General features: G+C 41.9%; 1 protein-coding gene across 1 annotated transcript in view; it reads left to right on the forward strand.

Moving 5' to 3' along the window:
- Nucleotides 1-11,088, forward strand: part of HEPHL1 (hephaestin like 1) — a 78,216-nt gene extending 67,128 nt beyond the window's left edge. Inside the window, exons 16-20 of the mRNA XM_029914779.1 lie at nt 2,971-3,193; nt 4,547-4,686; nt 10,096-10,258; nt 10,727-10,789; nt 10,886-11,088. Coding sequence (XP_029770639.1) covers nt 2,971-3,193; nt 4,547-4,686; nt 10,096-10,258; nt 10,727-10,789; nt 10,886-11,088 — 792 coding nt within the window. The remainder of the gene's footprint in view (nt 1-2,970; nt 3,194-4,546; nt 4,687-10,095; nt 10,259-10,726; nt 10,790-10,885) is intronic.
- The last annotated feature ends 7,863 nt before the right edge of the window (nt 11,089-18,951 follow it).

The following is an 18,951-nucleotide window of genomic DNA, read 5'->3' on the forward strand; positions in this document are numbered from 1 at the left end:
AAGGGGCTGATCTACCCACCTAATCTCATTATCTTTAATTTCCAACTGATCTACCCACCTCATTATCTTCAATTTCCAACTAAGAGGAACATCAAAAGATTTCTCTGTTGTAGATTTAGAGCTGTTTATCTCTGTAATGTTTGAGTAAATCCTGCTACAAATGCTTGAGATATTTTAATTTCACTCTGGATACATACTTTCATTTTTTGCTTAGGGAAGCAGGTATAATAAAGTTTCTATGTGGTTTATATATACAATGGAGTACTACATGGCAATGAGAAAGAATGAAATCTGGTCATTCGTGGCAACATGGATGGAACTTGAGGGTGTCATGCTAATTGAAATAAGTCAGGCGGAGAAGGACAGATACCATATGTTTTCACTCATAGGTGTAACAGGAGAAACTTAAGAGAGGACCATGGGGAGGGGGAGGGTGGGGAAGAGTTAGGGAGAGGGAGTGAGGCAAATCATGAGAGACTTTTGAATATTGAGAACAAACTGAGAACTGAAGGGGGAGGGGGAGAGGGGAAGGGGGATGATGGTCATGGAGGAGGGCACTTGTGGAGAAGAGCACTGGATGTTATATGGAAACCAACTTGACAATAAATTATTAAAAAAGTTTCTATCAGGGTCTGAATATCAGCTTCCAATTTGGCCAACTTCTGGCCACAGAGCTAGTTAAAAGTTTTTTATAAGTATCTTTCATTTATTGGCCAAGGAAATATTTCTGGCTGTATTGAGCTTTCCATGGATTTAAGAGCAGTCTCTGAAGAGGGTATAAGGATACTACCTTTCCAAGATCCAAAGTCATACCCAAAGAGAGCCAGCAGAAGGAAATGGCAACCTGCATGTCCCAGTCAGGCAGAAAGCCAAGTTAAGTTCTTAGGGCACGAAACAAGACAAGCAAGAAGGCAACAGCTATCCCCAGCATAGACATGATCAATAACCAACAGGTATAGATTTGGAAAGGAAAGGACAACACGAAGTTTTATTTTCCTCTCTTGACTGGACACTACAGACAGCTTGAGGAGACCTGACTCTGGTAAGAATTCTTACCCTTCTCTAGCTTCTGCCAGTTTCTTCAGGATCCCGTCTGCAGGCTTCAGTATCTACTAGAATTTGGCAAGGTTTTTCATTAATTTTAATTTTCCCTGGGCTTTCTAAGGGAAAAACATAGCAGTTTACCAGAAAATCTATTACAGTCTTGTCAGCTCTGGGAGGGGCCGTAATGGGGGACCTTCCTTTGAAGGTAGGTATGGGGCATTTGAGTTGATATTGAAGGTTTTACAAAAAACCTTTGAGGACAGTCTTTCTTCTAATGTTCCAGTTGATTACAAATGAGTCATCAGTTCTGGGTCAGGGTTTTGATGATGAACTCCTAGGAGGGTATAATGAGGAAGGTGTAAGTAATGCTTTAGATACCTTTTGTATCTTTAATTTCTCATTGGCCTTTTGCAAGGAAAATTTTTTAAATGTTTTCTTTATTTTTGAGAAGAGACAGAGTATGAGTGGGGAGAGACAGAGGGAGAGAGAGAGAGAGAGAGAGAATCTGAAATCTGAAGCAGGCTCCAGGCTCTGAACTGTCAAGCCCAATGCAGGGCTTGAACTCATGAACCATGAGATCATGACCTGAGCTGAAGTAGGACACTTAACTGATCAAGCCACCCAGGTACCCCTTGCCAGGAAACTTTTAATGAAGTTATTTTGGAATCTTGAAGCCTTTTGGAAGCTCTTGCACACCAAATAAAATAAATATCTCCTTCTGTTTGCTTTTTAGAAATCCTTGTTTTTAAGTGAACTTCTTAAATAAATTATTTCGTCTCACTGGAATATTCCCTATAATGGCCATCATAATTCTAAGTTGTCTTTAATTAGATTTTGTCATTTTGGTAATATTTGTAATTTCTGAGACCATAGTTATTATTATTTTTAATGTTTTATCTATTTTTGATACAGAGAGAGACAGAGCATGAGATGGGGAGGGTAAGAGAGAGAAGGAGACACAGAACCAGAAGCAGGCTCCAGGCTCTGAGCTAGCTGTCAGCACAGAGCCTGACGCAGGGCTCGAACCCACAAACGTGAGATCTGACCTGAGCCGAAGTCAGCAGCTTAACTGACTGAGCCACCCAGGTGCCCCTAAGACCATAGTTTTAAGACATAAAATAAGCAGATGTGCCAGAAGGTGGCATGCTCCACTGATTGCTAATCCAGCATAAGACGTTAAGATCCTACACTAGATGGATGGCAGATGGAATGGAAAGAAAGTCACAGAAGGGAGAGGCATCATTAAGGGAAAAGAAACATAAGATTTGATAGCAAACAAGATGGGACAACGTGAGGAAAAAGGAAGAATTAAACACTGAAATTAAGTTTTCTCACCTAGATGACGGGAAATAGCACAGTGCTATCAACAGAAATAAAGAGTTCCGGAGAAGGAAGTGATTTGAAGGAAATAATAAAATCCACCTTAAAAATGCTCAACAGATTGAATTGTTGCAGAAAGTACATCCAGATGGAATATCTAAATAGGCAGTTGGGCATGTGGGAGTCTTCCTTCAAAAGAAAGCTTAGGGGTTGAACAATTTGACGTGGAGGTCGTCGATGGTCCCGTGTAATTTTCTAATTATCCTGTTCACTTTTACCCATAGAAAGTGGAATATAAGCATCTGCATGTAGTCTCGCTTGAAAAGCAAACAAGAAAATAGATATAAGAATTCATTTATTCAATAATTATTTGAGTACCTTCAATGTACTAGGCACTGACTCTGCTCTAGAGACTCAGTGATAATGGAGGGACAAAGCTTCAGCCCTCAAAGAGGTCACTCGGGAGCTCATCTTCAGGAACACTCAGGGCTTCTTAATTCTTATTTTGTGGCAAATATTTTTTTCACAATGACTTTCTTACAAGCACTCAATCTATATTGTTAAACTATTTAAAGGCTCTTCTAATTCAGCTTATTTTTCTTTCAGGATACATATAGCGGTTTGATGGGTCCTTTGATTATTTGCAGAGAAGGAGTATTGAATGAAAAGGGAAGAAGAAGCGATATTGATTATGAATTTGCTCTCCTGTTTTTGGTATTTAATGAGAATGAATCCTGGTATCTGGATGACAATATTAAGAAGTATCTCAACAAAGATCCACGAGATTTTAAGTGCACTGACGATTTTGAAGAAAGCAACAAAATGCATGGTATATCAGAAGTTTAAAAAGAAACCCTTGCTGAGATAAACTCATAGAAATTCCTGTAACTGTAGGAAGTCCCCAGCCTCCTCCTCTGAACCTTTCCCATTCCCAGAGGCACCTACACTGAGGAAAGTCCTACAGAGGGAATGAGCTAAACCACTGGTTGACTGCCAGCCAGTTTAAGGGCTGGGACATGAAGCACCATCATCAAGGTTCTGTTTTAAAGTGTCTATGTTGTTTATTTAATTCTATGTAACTTAAGGTAGTATTTTTTATTTTTTTAATATTTATTTTTTGAGAAAGAGAGAGAGAGACAGACAGACAGACAGAACATGAGTGAGGGAAGGGCAGAGAGAGAGAGAGACACAGAATCTGAAGCAGGTTCCAGGCTCTGGGCTGTCAGCACAAAGCCCTATGAGGGGCTCAAACTCACAAGAGATCATGACCTGAACCGGGGTCAGACACTTAACCAACTGAGCCACCCAGGTACCCTGGAAGTTTTGTTGTTGTTATTGTTGTTGTTTTTTAAGAGAGAGTGGTATGTTGATACATCCACACTCTCTCACCAAGATCTACCTCTGACCAAAAGTATACAAAAAGATAGGGCTCACCTAAGATCCCAAAATCAGTTAATTACTAATATTGATTAGAATATAGTAGGCTGATTTCTGCTTCAGCTACTCTTTCCCCTATAGTTTTGCTTCGCATTCCCCCAAATTTCTTAGTATGCTCTCTATTTTTAATAAATGTAACTCATTTGCTTGTGTCATGGTGCACAAAATAAAAAGTTAGAAAGAGTGAAAGTTTCTATCATGTCAACCCAGCTTGAGTTTGCTTTGGTTATTGTTAGGTCATGGGCTCAGCCCATGTGAAGCTTTCCTTCTTTTCGAAATTCAGGCATTCTTAGGAACTTGTCCCAAACTAGTTATCAGAAAGTGAAGTATTAAGGAAATAGCTCTTAATTCATTCAATTTTGATTTATATAAACTTGATTCTCTGTGTTTTAGTTCACTTGTCTATAGAGTGGTACAAATAATGGCTGCCTCACAAATAAGCCTCTAACCCACCCCATAAAGAGAATAATGCCAACCAACCAACCAACCAAACAGCACACGCTGCTACCCAAGATGAAGCTTTTAAAAATTAACTACTGCTTCTCTTTTCTGGCTTTCTTCTGTAAGGATTTCTCAGTAGTCTGAATTCTGGGTCTAGAATGGTGGGAACATTGGTGTGAGTAAGATTGTTACATGTTTATCAGGTAAATGAAAATATTGGTGACCTAAAGATCTGGGACCATTTCTAAAACCAGATTAAGTACTGACCACTAATCGAAGGTTATTATTTTTTTCACCTTGTTAGCTATCAATGGAAAGATTTTTGGGAACCTTCATGGTCTTATCATGAACGAAGATACAATGACAAACTGGTATCTGTTGGGAATGGGAAGTGAAATTGACATACATACCATCCATTATCATGCAGAGAGCTTTCTTTTCAAAGTAAGTATAAGGAATATGCTTTGGGGAAGACTTTTTGAACTAGAAGATTCAATTTTTCACTGTGAAAAAAGAGTTACTTGACACTAAGACTTGTGAGGTTCATATTAGAGATCGAAATAGAATAATGTTCCAATACCCTTCTCCTGGTAGATATTTCTTAATATGTACGTTTATTTTATTGTGCTTGTAAAACACTCTCTGAGTCCCATAGGGGAGTTTCCTCATCCGTTGTATGGGGATAATTTTAACCATTCTGGATTATGCTGTTATTATTGTATATGAAAGCACCCATAGTAATTTGTCCCTATTTCTTAATCTTCCTTTTTTTCTTTTTTTTCCCTTTTCCCCCCTTTCTTTTCTATGTCATTCTATGTCATTCCCCCCCTTTCATTCTATGTTAACAGAATAATTCCATCCAGTAAAGGAGATATTTTGGACTCTAGCTTGGGCCTCAAAATTTTATCTGTGCTTTTCTTTTCCCTACTGAGCCGGGCTGGACCATGTGTAGCCTTCTGCCTTTCTAGCATCAAGCTGTGCTAGATGGGTGGTACTGGCTGTCCAGAATTACCGGGGGAGCTATTCAAGAGACAGATTGCCAGGCCCCACCCTAGGCCTGAGGAACCAGAATCTGAGAGATAAGGTCTAAATATGCCATTATCCCCGGGGGTGCCTGGATGGCTCAGTCAGTTAAGCTTCTGAGTTCTGCTCAGCTCATGATTTCACAGTTCCTGAGCTGAAGCCCCACATTGGGTGAGCTCAAGCCCACATCAGGTAAGCAGGAGCCCTGCTTTGGGTTAGCTTGAGTTCCACTTCTCTCTCTGTCTCTGTCTCTGTCTCTGTCTCTGTCTCTCTCTCTCCCCATCTCTCCTCCCTCTACTCTTTCTCTACCCCTTGTGGGATTCTCTCTGTCTCTCTGCCCCTTGCTCATTTATGCCCCCCTCTCTCAAAAATAAATAAATAAATAAATAAATAAATAAATAAATAAATAAATGGGTTATCCCAAGTGCTTAGTGAAATCTATAGGGAAGTAGAATAGAAAAGAATCATCATGGGGCGCCTGGGTGGCTCAGTCGGTTAAGCCTCCGGCTTCGGCTCAAGTCAGATCTCACGTTCGTGGGTTCGAGCCCCGCATCGGGCTCTGTGCTGACGGCTAGCTCAGAGCCTGGCGCCTGCTTCCAGTTCTGTGTCTCCTTCTCTCTCTGCCCCTCCCCCTCTCATGCTCTGTCTCTCTCTGTATCAAAAATAAATAAAATTTAAAAAAAAAAAAAGAAAATGGTGAACTCAACACCCACATTCATTTTAAAAAAAAAAAGAAAGAAAGAAAAGAATCATCACATCTAATCTGTGGAAGTAACTGCATTGATCCTTTTCTAGTTATATAGCAATAAATAGCAAATTTAATAAAACATCTAATATTTCCCCTCCGTATATTTATTTAACATAGTTTAAGATACCAAATATTAGCCTATAATGATTATAGTTTTACATATCAAATGGCTATACTGCTTTTCGGAACTTGGCTTTTTCAACTCACATATTAAAAAATATATTAAAAGTTTAAAAAATTTAATAAAATGGCAAAAATTATCCTATACACATATGCAAGTAGTTTTCATTCTGTGTATAGTTTTAAAATTAAGGTATAATTTACATTGAGTAAAAGTTCCTCTACTTAGTGTACAGTTCTGTTTCGGAAAGCATATGCAGTGGTGTAATCAGTACTACTTAAAATATAGAACATTTCCATCACCTCCTAAAATGTTCTTGTTGCATTTTCTAGAGTCAGCTACTTCTGACTGATTTATTTTCATCTCTATCATTCTGCCTTCTCGGAAATGTCATATAAATGGAATCATGCCATCTATAGAATATTGAATCTGGCCTGTTTCACTTGGCATAGGCATTCGAACTGCATTCATCTCTTGTATATCAGTAATTGTTCTAGTCGATTGCCGAGTAGTATCCCAGTATATGAATATACTGCGATTTATTAATCTATTTCCCTATTTCTCTATTAAGGGATATTTGAGTCTTTTCTGCTTTGGGGTTATTACAAGTAAAGTCTTTATAAATATTTGTGTATATATTTTCCTGTGAACGTAAGTTTTCATTTCCCTTGAGAAAATACCTTGGAGTTGGATTGCTAGACCACATGATACATGTATGCTTAACTTGATGAGAAACTGCCAAAATATTTTCCACAGAGGCAGTGCCAGTTTGCATTCCCACTAGGAAAGTATGGAGCATCACCTGTGGCACATCCGTGTCTGCACCTGGTATCTTCCATTTTTATTTATTTTTTCTTTGCCATCCTGTCAAGTAAATAGTGTTAACTCATTGTGTTTTATTTACATTCTCCTAATGGCTAATGATATTGAACATCTTTTCATGTGGTTATTTACCATCTGCCATCCATAAACTTTCTTTGGTGAAGTGTCCACACTTTATGCCCATTTTTAATTTCATTGTTTGTTTCCTTATTGTTGAGTTTGAGGGATTTATACAGACACATACTTTACCAGCTATGCAATTGCAAATATTTGCTTCCAATCTGTTACTTATTTCCTTAATGTTATCCTTCAAAGGACATAATGTTTTAATGTTTATTTTTGAAAGAAAGAGAGAGAAAGAAAGAGAGAGCATAGCAGAGGAGGGGCAGAGAGAGAGGGAGACACAGAATTCGAAGTAGGCTCTGAGTCAGAACAGAGCCCAATGCAGGGCTCGAACTCACAAACCAACAGATCATGATGTGAGCCCAAGTCAGACACTTAACTGACTGAGCCACCTAGGCACCTAAAAGAACATAAATTCTTAATTTTTATGAAGTAAAGTTCATTTTTTTTCCTCTTATGCATCCTGCTTTTGGTGTCATATTTGAGAAGTCTTTGCTTAACTCAAGGTTACAAGGATTTTCTTCTATCAGTTTTATAGTTTAGCCTTTATATTTAGACCTCTGATCCATTTTAAGTTTCAAGGCTTAATTTTTGCATATGGATATCCAATTATTCCATCACCATTCATTGAAAAGGCCGCTGTGTCAAACTCATATTGATTGTATACATGGGTCTATTTTGGGGCTGTCTATTCTGTTACATTGACCTATGTCCCTGTGCTTTCTTGAATATCACCCTGTCTTCATTACTTTAGCGATAGCAAGTCTTGAAATCAGGTGGTGATTATTTTAGCTATTTTAGATCCTTGCCTTTCCATATAAAATTTAGAAACAGCTTATTGATTTCTATTAAAAACTCCTGCTATGATTTTGATTAGAGTTGCATTGAATCTGTACATTGACTTGAGAATTGATATCTTAACAATATTGAGTCTTCCAATTTATGAACGTGGCATACCTCTTCATTTATTTAGATCTTCTTTTATTTCTTTCATCAATATTTTGTAGTTTCAGCATACAGATCTTATATATATTTTGTTGGATTATTACCTTAGTGATATCATAGGTTTTGGTGATAGTATAAATGATATTGTCTTTATTTCAATTTCTAATTGTTCATTGTCAATATATAGAAATATAACTGATTTCTGTTTAATTGAACTTGTATCTTACAACCTTGCTAAATAGTTCTAGTAGCTTTTTGGTAGGTTTTGGAGGGATGGTTTCCTGCATAAACATCTTGTTTTCTGTGAGTAGAGATGGTTTTATTTCTTCATTTCCCATCTGAATACCTTTTATTTCTTTTCTTGCCTTATTGTACTGGCTAGTACCTCTAGACTACTGTTAAATATGATTAGTGAAAGTTAATATCCTTGCCTTAGTCACAAGGGGAAAAGGATTAAGTCATTCATCATTAAATATAAAGTTATCTGTAGGGCTTTTTTTTAATAGATCCGTTTAATAAGTGGAAGAAGTTTCCTTCTAATCTTAGTTTGCTGATGGTTTTTATCATGACAGATGTTAAATTCTATTAAATGCCTTTTCTGCATTTATTGAGATGCTCACATTTTTCTTCTTTAGTCTGTGAATGATTTTCTTCAGTACATTGGTGGTTTACAGAGACTTGATTTTCAAATTTTGAACCAATTTTCAATTTCAGGATTGTCATAATCTATTATCCTTTTTATATATTGGTGGATTCAAATTGCTAGTGTTTTTTAAAATGTTTTATTTATTTTTGAGAGAGAGAGAGAGAGACAGCGTGAGCAGGGGGGAGTCAGAGAGAGAGGGAGTCACAGAATCAGAAGCAGGCTCCAGGCTCTGAGCTAGTTGTCAGCTAGCTGGGCTCAAACCCATGAACCATAAGATAATGACCTGAGCAGAAGTCGGACGCTCAACTGACTGAGCTATCCAGGTGCCCCTACTAGTGTTTCTTTTATAGATTTTACATTATTTTCATGAAGAATATTGGATGTAGCTTTCTCTTCTCATAAAGTGTTTGTATGATTTGGGTATCAGGGTAATGCTGGCCTCATAAAATTAGTTAGAAGTGCTCTATCCTCTTCTATTTTCTGGAAGAGTTTGTTTAGAATTGGTATCATTTCTGCTTTAAATGTTTGGCAGAATTTGCCAATGAAGCCATCTGGACCTGGAATTTTAATTTGTTGGAAAGTCTTAATATAATTTGTGTTTCTTTAATAGGTAATCTGAATAGTGCTGTTAGGCAGTTTTCATCTTAAAGAATTTGTCCATACCACCTAAGTTGTAGAATTCACAGACAGTGAATATAATATTCATAATATTTCTTTATTATTCTTTTTAATGTCTGTAAGGTCTTAGAGATGCCCCCTCTTTCATTCCTAGTATTTTTAATCTGTGGTTTGGTTTTTTTTTTTCATGGTCCTTTTGTCTATGGGGTTGTATTAGTTATTTATACCTGTAAAACAAATTACTCCAAAACTCAGTGGCCTAAAACAACAAACACTAACTCACAAGTTTTCTGGGTCGGAAGTCTGGGAGTAGTTAGCTGGTTGGTTCTGATTCAGCATTTCTCATGAGGCTGCAGTCAAAATGTCAGCTGGAGTTGCAGTCATCAGGTTTGACTGGGATTGGAGAATCTACTTCCAAATTCTCTCACGGGGCTGTTGACTGAAGGTTTCAGTTCCTCACCACGTGGGTATGGCATAGGGGCCGACTTCCCCCAGGCTGCGTGATCCAAGAGAAGGGAGCAAGAGAGAGCATCTAAGTCTTTTGGAAGTAGAATGCCATCACTTCTGGAGTATGCAGTGGTCTCACAGACCAACTCTCATACAATGTAGAAGGGGCGTACAAAAGTTATGAACAGCAGGAGGCAGGGATCTTTGGGAGCCATTGCAGGAGTTGGTTACCACAAGGTTTATCAATCTTACTGACCTGCTCAAAGAACCAGCTTTTGCTTTCTTTGATTTATCTCTATTATTTTTCTACTCTCAATTTTATTGGTCTCTGCTCTTATTTTTATTACCTTCTTTCTGCAGATAGACAAATCTTACCGAGAAGATGTCTATGATCTCTTTCCTGGGACATTCCAAACCATTGAGCTGTTTGCAGATCACCCAGGGACATGGCTGTTACACTGTCATGTGTCTGACCACATCCACGCTGGCATGGAGACAACTTACACGGTCCTTCGGAACATAGGTACTGTTTTCTGTCAGTGATTATGGGTGATAGCACTGGGCTTCCTGTAGGTCCTGAAAATAGGGGGCACTAGAGCCTCCCAAGAGCTCAGAGTCAAGTAAAAGAAACAGATATATAAATAGTAGCTATAATTGAAAGTGATAAATGCCAAAATAGAGTACAGAGGACAGGTTCAATGACAGCAGTAGGAGGTAATGGTTTATAGTTTGGCGGTATGAGCAAACATTCTAGAGGCTGTAATGCTGCAGATGGATCTTAATGGGTGGGCAGGAGCTTGAAAGGCAGCTGGGGTAAGAACAGCATGTGTACTGGTATGAAGTAGAACAGAGAAAATTTCAGAAAGACTTGCAGATACAAATGAAACCATATCCTCACTGGTAGAATGAAATAACTCTTGAAATAACTCAGGTCATGAAAAGAATCTACTTCTGTTGTTTATGAAACAATCACCTTGTCTTCTTTGTCCAGACAACAGGATCCCTTACTCCACCAAGTCTCCATCTGGAGGAGCGCCCACCGTGCCCCCCAATGGTAATGATACCCTCCCCGAATCCTGCATGTGAATGGTCAGTGTTCACTCCCTAGGGAAGGGCAGAGGACTGACACCTCAACTTTTCTTATTCACAGAGGAGCCTGGCAAGGAACAGCTCTATTTCTTTGGCAAGAATCTGGGTCCCAGGGGAGCCAAAGCAGCCTTGGTTGTCCTCTGCATCGTCGGACTCCTCCTCCTGGTCTCCACGGTGGTTCTCTCCCTGAGTCTGCACTCGGCAAGGAAGCGCGTTGTGTACCAGCAAGTCCAGTCCTGTGCACTCCCCACCGATGCTCTGTGAACCAGCTGGTCTTCCTCGGTGGGGAAACTGGACAAGGCATCGTTCATCAAGAAAGGTTTACATTATTTCCTGGATCAGACTCTGATCCTACAGAACACAATCAAAGCAATTTGCTTTTACTTATTTATTTTTTAATGGGCTGTGAATAAGCCTCAGGTATAAAAAACAGAAAGAACAGTGAGCGTGCCTGAGAAAACACAGTCTGTTCTCTGAGTTTGCTGAAATGGGGAAACCTCTGAAAGGTATCCTTAGTATTTTCCATTTTTCATAATTTTTAGATTAGACAGTGCGTCCTCAGCTAACCGTCCAAGTTTCCAAATGGATGACTTTGGGAAAGAGTTATACGGCCTCAGACATCTAACCAGAATGGCACTGGTTTTTCAACACTGTTAGGTGAGATGCTTCCCTTAGTTGTTCCAGGGAAAGTAACTTTCTGAGGAGTTCATGAAAATGTCTAAATCAGTATCTGCTGATAGAATTTGACCACATGAAATTTTTGGAGGCTTTTGCCAGCTCTCCTGGCCTTTTCCACTTGAACAGAAACAGCCTGTGCAATTGGCCACTGAAGGCAAAGTTATCAGGATTAAAAAAAAAAACAATTGCTGCTGTTTTTATGCAAACCTATAGAGATACTTTAATGTTTACATCTCACATATTTTTACAATGTTTCCATTGCAACTTTGTTTTTTTCAAATGTCATCTAGAGACTTTGTACTTGTAGTTGAGAATATGGAGGGATGGAAGCTGTAAAATCGCAGGCTATGTTCTCGTTCTCCCGTGGTGAGACAGAGACTCCCTAAAAGGGGAGTGAGAGATTCCACGAGGGAGGGAAACTGCAGAAGGCGAGTCTTGACTTGAGCCTTGAGTCTGATTTTCCATTCACCTAGCGGGATCTGCCTGTGTCTGCATCTTCCAGGAAATAAAAACAGTCTCACCGTGTGAAAAACGCCAGAAAGAATTCATCAGTGCAGCTGACTGGTTGGGAGAAGAGATCTCACAAAATTCTTGATTCCATGCCTCTTAAAGACAAAGCCCTTTGTGGGAAGATGAAAAAAAAAAAAGGCTAGAAAAAGAGAATCCCAGTGGCAAGTTTTTAAATCAGTAAATCAGCTTCGAAGATACGCATTACAGTTTTCTAAAAAGGCTCAAATGTATAAATAAAATATCAGACAGCTAAACTCAACCCATTACAAGGCAATCCATACTCTCTGTGTGCATGCCTAGACTGTAGGTTAAAATTGATAAAAGCAACTTTGCTTATGACTAGACTGAGAAATTGCCCTTAGCTCAGGGCACGATGCCCTGCGATGCCAATGTCAGTGTCAGATGAGTGATATCAGTATATCTGCTTTAGCAGATCGTTTGGATGTCCAGGTGAATGAGCAGGACCTAAAAAATACTCTGGTGGAGGGATATTTCATACTTTCTCATGTTCATCTTGGTGAGGGGAAACGGGTAATTTGATAGAAGCTATAGTCTTACATAAAACAGATGTGAATGCTAATAGTTCTGTTCATAGTTTGTTCAAATGTCATGTCAAACAGTGTACCCAAAGGATTTTGAATTCCAGCCTGCTAACCACTGATAATGTGATTTTGTAGTACATGCTCTACAGTTTTCATACATGTGTACGCTGTATAATTTCATAATAATAATTATGATAAATGCCTTATTTATAACTCACCTAGACTACAAATCATTTAGTTGTTTTGTCCTTTTCTCTTAGTCTATTTTTTTTTAATGAAAACAAAACCACAAAGTAGTTTGATCACACCATTCCTCTTTTTAATAAAGTTTCACAGACTATACAATGGCTATTTGCATTTTTTCCCCCACTAAATACTACTGATTACTGGATTGGTTAAAAGAGAACTATCTCTTAGAGATTTAGCAATTATCCTAGTTATACCTGCTAAAGGAAATGAAACAAGAATAACAATGTACCTCCACAAATAGTAGGACACCCCCCCCCCGCCCCGCAAACACTGTTACCTGAAATGTGCCATACTTCATTTTCTGTCTGGGTCCTTTGAGAAAATCAGTTACATTTAGATACATCTGTTACAATGGAAGACACATCCTTGCTCCTGGCAGGGCTCCTCTCTTACCTGGCTCTGGACCTCATCATCCTTGCTTTTTCAAGGACTTTATTCCCTCAGTATTTTGATTTCTCTCTGGGAGGAAGTCATCAGTGGTACCCACCACTGAACGTAGAAACCAGGGCTGTTGTCCTTAAATTCATAATCCAGTTTCTCTGTTCCCTCGGAGCAGAACTTGCTACCTGTAACCACCTCACCTCCTGCATTCCACAACTCATTCCAGTGGCTTCCAATCCAGTGTGCCTTGCTCCCACATCCCAATATGCAATTGTCAAAGTAACAGCCATGATGCCATTTCCAGGGGCTTCTTCCCCATCTTTATTGCACTCCGCCTCTCCGCAACAGTCGACAGCTCCTTCCTTCTAAACACCCTCTAGTCCCTTGGCTCTTCAAGATGAACCCACGCCAGCCTTTCTTCTTCTTCAATTGTTCTTCCTTCTCAGGCTCTTGCTAGTCCCTTCTCTCCCATCTAACTCAAGTGTTAGCATGCCTCAGGGCCAGACACTGGGTCCTCTTCTCTCTTTTGCCCTTTAGGGTAGGCTGAATAATGTCCCCAAAGATTTCATGTTCTAATCACTGAACATGTGTTGCCTTCTCTGGCAAAAAGGACTTTGCAGGTATGAATAAGTTAAGGATCCTGAGACGGACTCCCCAGACTGGTCATAAATAAAATCACACTGTCCTTCTAAAAGGGAAGCAGAGAGAGATTTGACATCAGAAGGCAATGTGACAACTGAAGCAGGACACTATGCTGCTGGCATTGGAGACAGAAAAAGGGGCCACAAACCAACAAACGCCGCTTTGAAACCAGGGAAAGGTGAGGGAACAGATTCTCCCGCATAGCTTCCAGAGAGAGCTTGGTCCTGCTGGCATGTTCTGTTCCAGTGAGCATGATTTTGGATTTAAGGGCTCCAGAACTGTTAGAGAGTAAATCTGAGCCATCAGGTTTGTGGTAATTTGTTATAGCCCTCTCCAGACATTATTTTTTTCTATCTTCATGAATCTGAGGACCATCTTTATGCTAATAAATTAAAAATGTGTTTGGGCTGCAGGCCACAAATCCTGCTCAAGCAGGATCACTATGGCAGTCTCCTAAGCAGCCTCTTCACTCTCACTCTTGTCCCTGCCAGCCGCTCCACACAGCTGCGGTGGTGTTCTTCCAGATCTGATCCATCACTTCCCTGGTGAATACCCTTCAATGTCTTTCCATTTCACTTTTAATGATATCCAAACTCCTTACCTTGGTCTAAGGCCCAGCCTGATCTGGCCCGTGCCCACTTCTCCAAGTTCATCTGCAACTCTTCCCTGATCTTTTACCAGGTCTTATGCCCTGCTAGTTCTTCCCTCCTCCGGACCTTTGCACAAGCTTCTTTCTATGCTTTGAATACTCTTCATGCCCCTCCCTACCTTTCCAAGCTCATCAGTGAACTCCCCTGACTGCCGTCTCTAAAGCAAATACCTGTCCTTGTTAGTTCCTATCTCCACTGTTCTCCACTGCACAGGGGTGGGGGCAGGGTGGACATGGAAAGCCATTCAATCCCTAAATGTACCTTACAATTAGAAAAAAACAAACGAACAAGGTCATCAAAAATAAGGGAAGTCTAAGAAACCATCACAGCTCAGAGGAGCTAAGGAGACATGAAAACTAAACACAATGTGGTATCCTAGATGGGATCCTGGAACAGAAAAAAGATACTAGGTAAAAATTAAGGAGATAGGAATAAACTAGATTTTCACTAATATTAATGCAGCATACTAATATGTTAACAAGAGGGGGAAATGGACCCAGGAGTGGGGGTATAGAGAAACTCTATCATCTGTTCAATTTTTCTGTGAATGTAAAGCTATTCTAAAAATTAAAGTCTATATTTTATAAAGCAATGTTGCATACACCTTAACGTTCTGAGATTGATAATGATAGCTACCAAATGCTCAGAGCCCACAGCGTGGCAGGCACTGTTACCTATGTTTTCACATGTAATCCTCAGAGCAACCGGATGGGGCAGATGGTATGATCCCTATTTGACAAGTGAAGAAACTGAAATTAAGAGATTTCCAGAGATATATGCTTGGTCACACAACAAGTGAGTGGCAAATCCAGGAGATGGTCACAGGCTCTTGCTTTCTGGTCTCCTCCAGAAGAAACTTGGCACAAGTCAGACTGATCTGATGTTTGCAGTAAGAAATCTGGCCCCCTTCACTATCGCCGTCTTCTGTGTTGTTCGCCTCTATCAAAGACAGGGTGCCAGTTCGGATTCTTGCTACAGCTCATATGGAAAATTGCAACAGCTTCTCCTGGGCTCCCCACCTCTGCTCTGCATTCCGATCCACTCTTACATGTGGCTGGAAGATTAATCCTTTTAAAGCCTAACTCTATTTATATTACTCCCCTCCCAGAACTCCCTAATGTCCACTGAAAAGAAAGGTTCAGATTACCTTCTCTGGCCCAACTTCTTCATCATTGACTCCCTTGCCTTCATCTTCCTTCTACCAGGATCAAGGGTCTCTACTTCCCATGTCCTATAACAAGTTCTCTTTCTTGCCCCTCTTGTGAGTTTCACAAATGTGTTTGGACTCCCTGCTAAATTAAAAAAAACCTGCCAGGGTCAAGGCAATTTACAAAACTGCTGAAATGTCGTCCAGATCTTCAGAGGGATTTGACCTCCAATGAGGCAAAATGAGCTAAGTGTTGGAGCAAGAGAAAGTGCTAAGGGAGGGAGGGATCCCCTATAACTGGGGGATCCTGGAAGGCTTCTGGAAGAGGGGACGTTCTGGCCTGCTGGATATGTAGATGTTGACAAGGAGAGAAGGGACAAGGCATCCACGCTCTCACTGGCTCTTGTCTCAGCTGTGCCACCACAAGCAGACTCATCCTTCCGGGGGCCCCTCTTGCTGCGCAGCCCCCTCCTCCCTGTGGCTCATTCCACTTTTCACAACAGTATCTACCCTTTCGAACCTCTGTTACAGCTAATTGTGCACATGCCTTATTTCTCTTACTAAACTGTGAGGTCTTTGAGGAAATGGAATGCATCGACTTCATCTATGCCTCTCCATCCATGCAGCTCAGAAGGGGTCCACCACTGGTGTCCAATATATGCCTTGAGGATATGCACAGATGAATGAAAAATGGGCCGCTTGTTTTTAAACAAATTTCAAGGTGAAACATTTTCAGGTTCCTTCAGACATTTCTTTAATAAATACTCATTAAAACACAAATGTGTTGGAGCGCCTCGGTAGGTCAGCTGATTAAGCAGCTGACTTTGGCTCAGGTCATGATCTTAAGTTTGTGAGTTCGAGCCCCACATAGGGCTCTGTGCTGACAGCTCAGAGCCTAGAGCCTGCCTCGGATTCTGTATCTTCCTCACTCTCTGCCCCTCCCCTGCTTGCACTCTGTCTCTGTCTCTCAAAAAAATAAATAAAACTATTTCAAAAAAGAACACACACAAATGTGTCAGGCACTTACTTGTGCTAAGTGCTGGAGAGTGTTGTGCTAAGCTTACCTTCTAAAGGGGAGACATGGGGATGCCTGGGTGGCTCAGTCAGTTGAGCATCTGACTCATGATTTCAGCTCAAGTCATGATCGCAGGGTTGTGGGATCAAACCCTGCATTGGGCTCCAAGCTGTATGTGGAACCTGCTTAGGATTCTCTCTCTCTCTCCCTCTCTCTCTCTCTCCTTCTGCCCTCTCCCTTGCTCTCTCTCTTTCTCCCTTTCTCAATAAATAAATAAATAAAGCAGACACAAACAGTAAATCGAATAATGGTTAAACCAATACTGTTAAACCGTAACTGTGATTATCATTAAGAAGGGAAAATAGGGGTGGGTGGGTGGCTCAGTCAGTTAAGCATCAACTTTTGCCAAGGTCATGATCTCGCAGTTTGTGGGTTTGAGCTCCAATTTGGGCTCCGTGCTGACAGCTCAGAGCCTGGAGCCTGCTTCAGATTCTGTGTCCCCCTGTCTCTGACCCTCCCCCACTTGTGCTCTTTCTCTCAAAAATAAATAAAACATAAAAAAAGAAGGAAAAATAGAGGGCACGAAGAACAGAGAATATTCACATAGGATTCATCAGTTGCCAGACACTGTTCTTGGCACTGTACATGTGTTAACTCATTTGATCCTTGTCACAATCCTTAGATGAGAAAACTGAGGCACAGGAGGATGGACTAACTTTCCAAGGCCCACAGTGAGTTACCAGTAGTGCCAGTATAACAAGAACATAAAATTAAAAAGGGCCTAATCTAGTTCAATTTACTCAGGGAAGACTTTCCTAAGGCAATGACATCCAGCTGAGATCAGGAGGGTGCGTAAGGTCGAGCAAGGAGGCTACAATGGAAGTGTCTCAGGCAGGGAAAGACTTGGAGGAGGCCAGGGGCTTGGCCAACTTGAAAAATTGAAGGCGAAATTGTGAAGTCTGGCGAGGCAGGCAGTGGCCATGCTAAGAAATATGGATTTTATCCTAAACACAATGTACACTTCAAGCAGGGGAGGGACGTGATCAGATTGGGGCTTTTAAAAGTTCCCTCTGGCAGCTGTGGGAGCAAAGTGCCTCGCACGCCTCCGGGCTACACTCCTAATGTGGTAAGGAGATAGGACAGTGGCCTGGAACCCAGTGCTGGCAACGCAAGTGGAGAAAAACCATCAGATGTTCTATAGTTAGGAGAGAGGCGCCAAGTGATTTTGGAAATTGGTTACAGCAGCTGGAGGAAGAGGGGTGAGAGACGGTGCTCGAGGTTTCTGGGTTGGTGGTAGGGGTGGATGGTGGTGCATCTGCCTGATGGGGAAGACAGGAGTTGCGAGTTTCGGTTAAGAGGAATGGGCGGGTTGGGGAGGGGGACACTGCAGTCCTGGCCTTGAGGAGTCTGGAGCCCAGTGAGTCATCCAAGTGCAGAGCTGTGCAAACTGTTGGGTGAGTGCTCAAAGAGCAGGCCAGGGTGGAGATCTGCTGGAGGGACCTGAGGGCACTCGCAGGAGGCCTGCATGGGCCCGCCCAGGCACACAGAGCAGAGAAGGCAGCCCAGCCCAAGGAGCCCTCTCGCATAAAGGTGCCGTCAGCTCCAAACGTTGCCCGCAAGAGCACCTCTTTCCGTCTGCATCTCTTGCTCCACTTCCTTTAAGTGGTTCGGAAGCGGCTGTCCCCAGCCCCACACAGCCTGGGGTTGCCTCCCACCCCCGAGGAAAAGCGCAGAGCGCGCAGCAATCATTGAAGTTGGAGACTCTGGCTCCCCACGGATCTCGCGCCTCCACTTAAGGCACAGCCCCTGGAAGCACTGCTCGACTGGCTTTTATGGAAGCCGTTGCCCTTTGAAGCCTTTGCAGGTCCTTGATTCCACCGTGTGGAAGTGTCGGGAATGGGGCGTAAAGGGGGACCGCCCTGTCTATAGGGCGAGGGGTCGCTTTCAGAAACGATTTCAAAACTCCCGGTCCAGGAAGATGGGAGGATGAGGCCAAGAGGGGCCGAACATCTCCGAGGGCCCGCTCCGGGGAAGATCCCTCTGCAGAGGTGCATCCCGGGGGGCACGGGCAGGCTGCCGCGCCCAGCCCGCTCGCGTCACCGCGGTTTCCGGCAACTCCACGCCCCCTGCTTGTCGGGCTCCCCGGTAGTTCCGGAAGAGCGCGGCGCAGCGCGCGGGCGGGCCGGAGGGCGGCTTCGGCCTCGGGAGCGCGGCGGAGGAGTCGCGGGAACCAGGAGAGAGGTTCCAGCGCCTGCGAACACCGGGAGGCGCGGAGCGCAGGCGGCGCGCGCATCCGGAGGCGCATCGGGGGCG

The sequence above is a fragment of the Suricata suricatta genome, chromosome 11, assembly GCF_006229205.1.
Source record: "Suricata suricatta isolate VVHF042 chromosome 11, meerkat_22Aug2017_6uvM2_HiC, whole genome shotgun sequence".
In the NCBI taxonomy this organism is placed as follows: Eukaryota; Metazoa; Chordata; class Mammalia; order Carnivora; family Herpestidae; genus Suricata; species Suricata suricatta.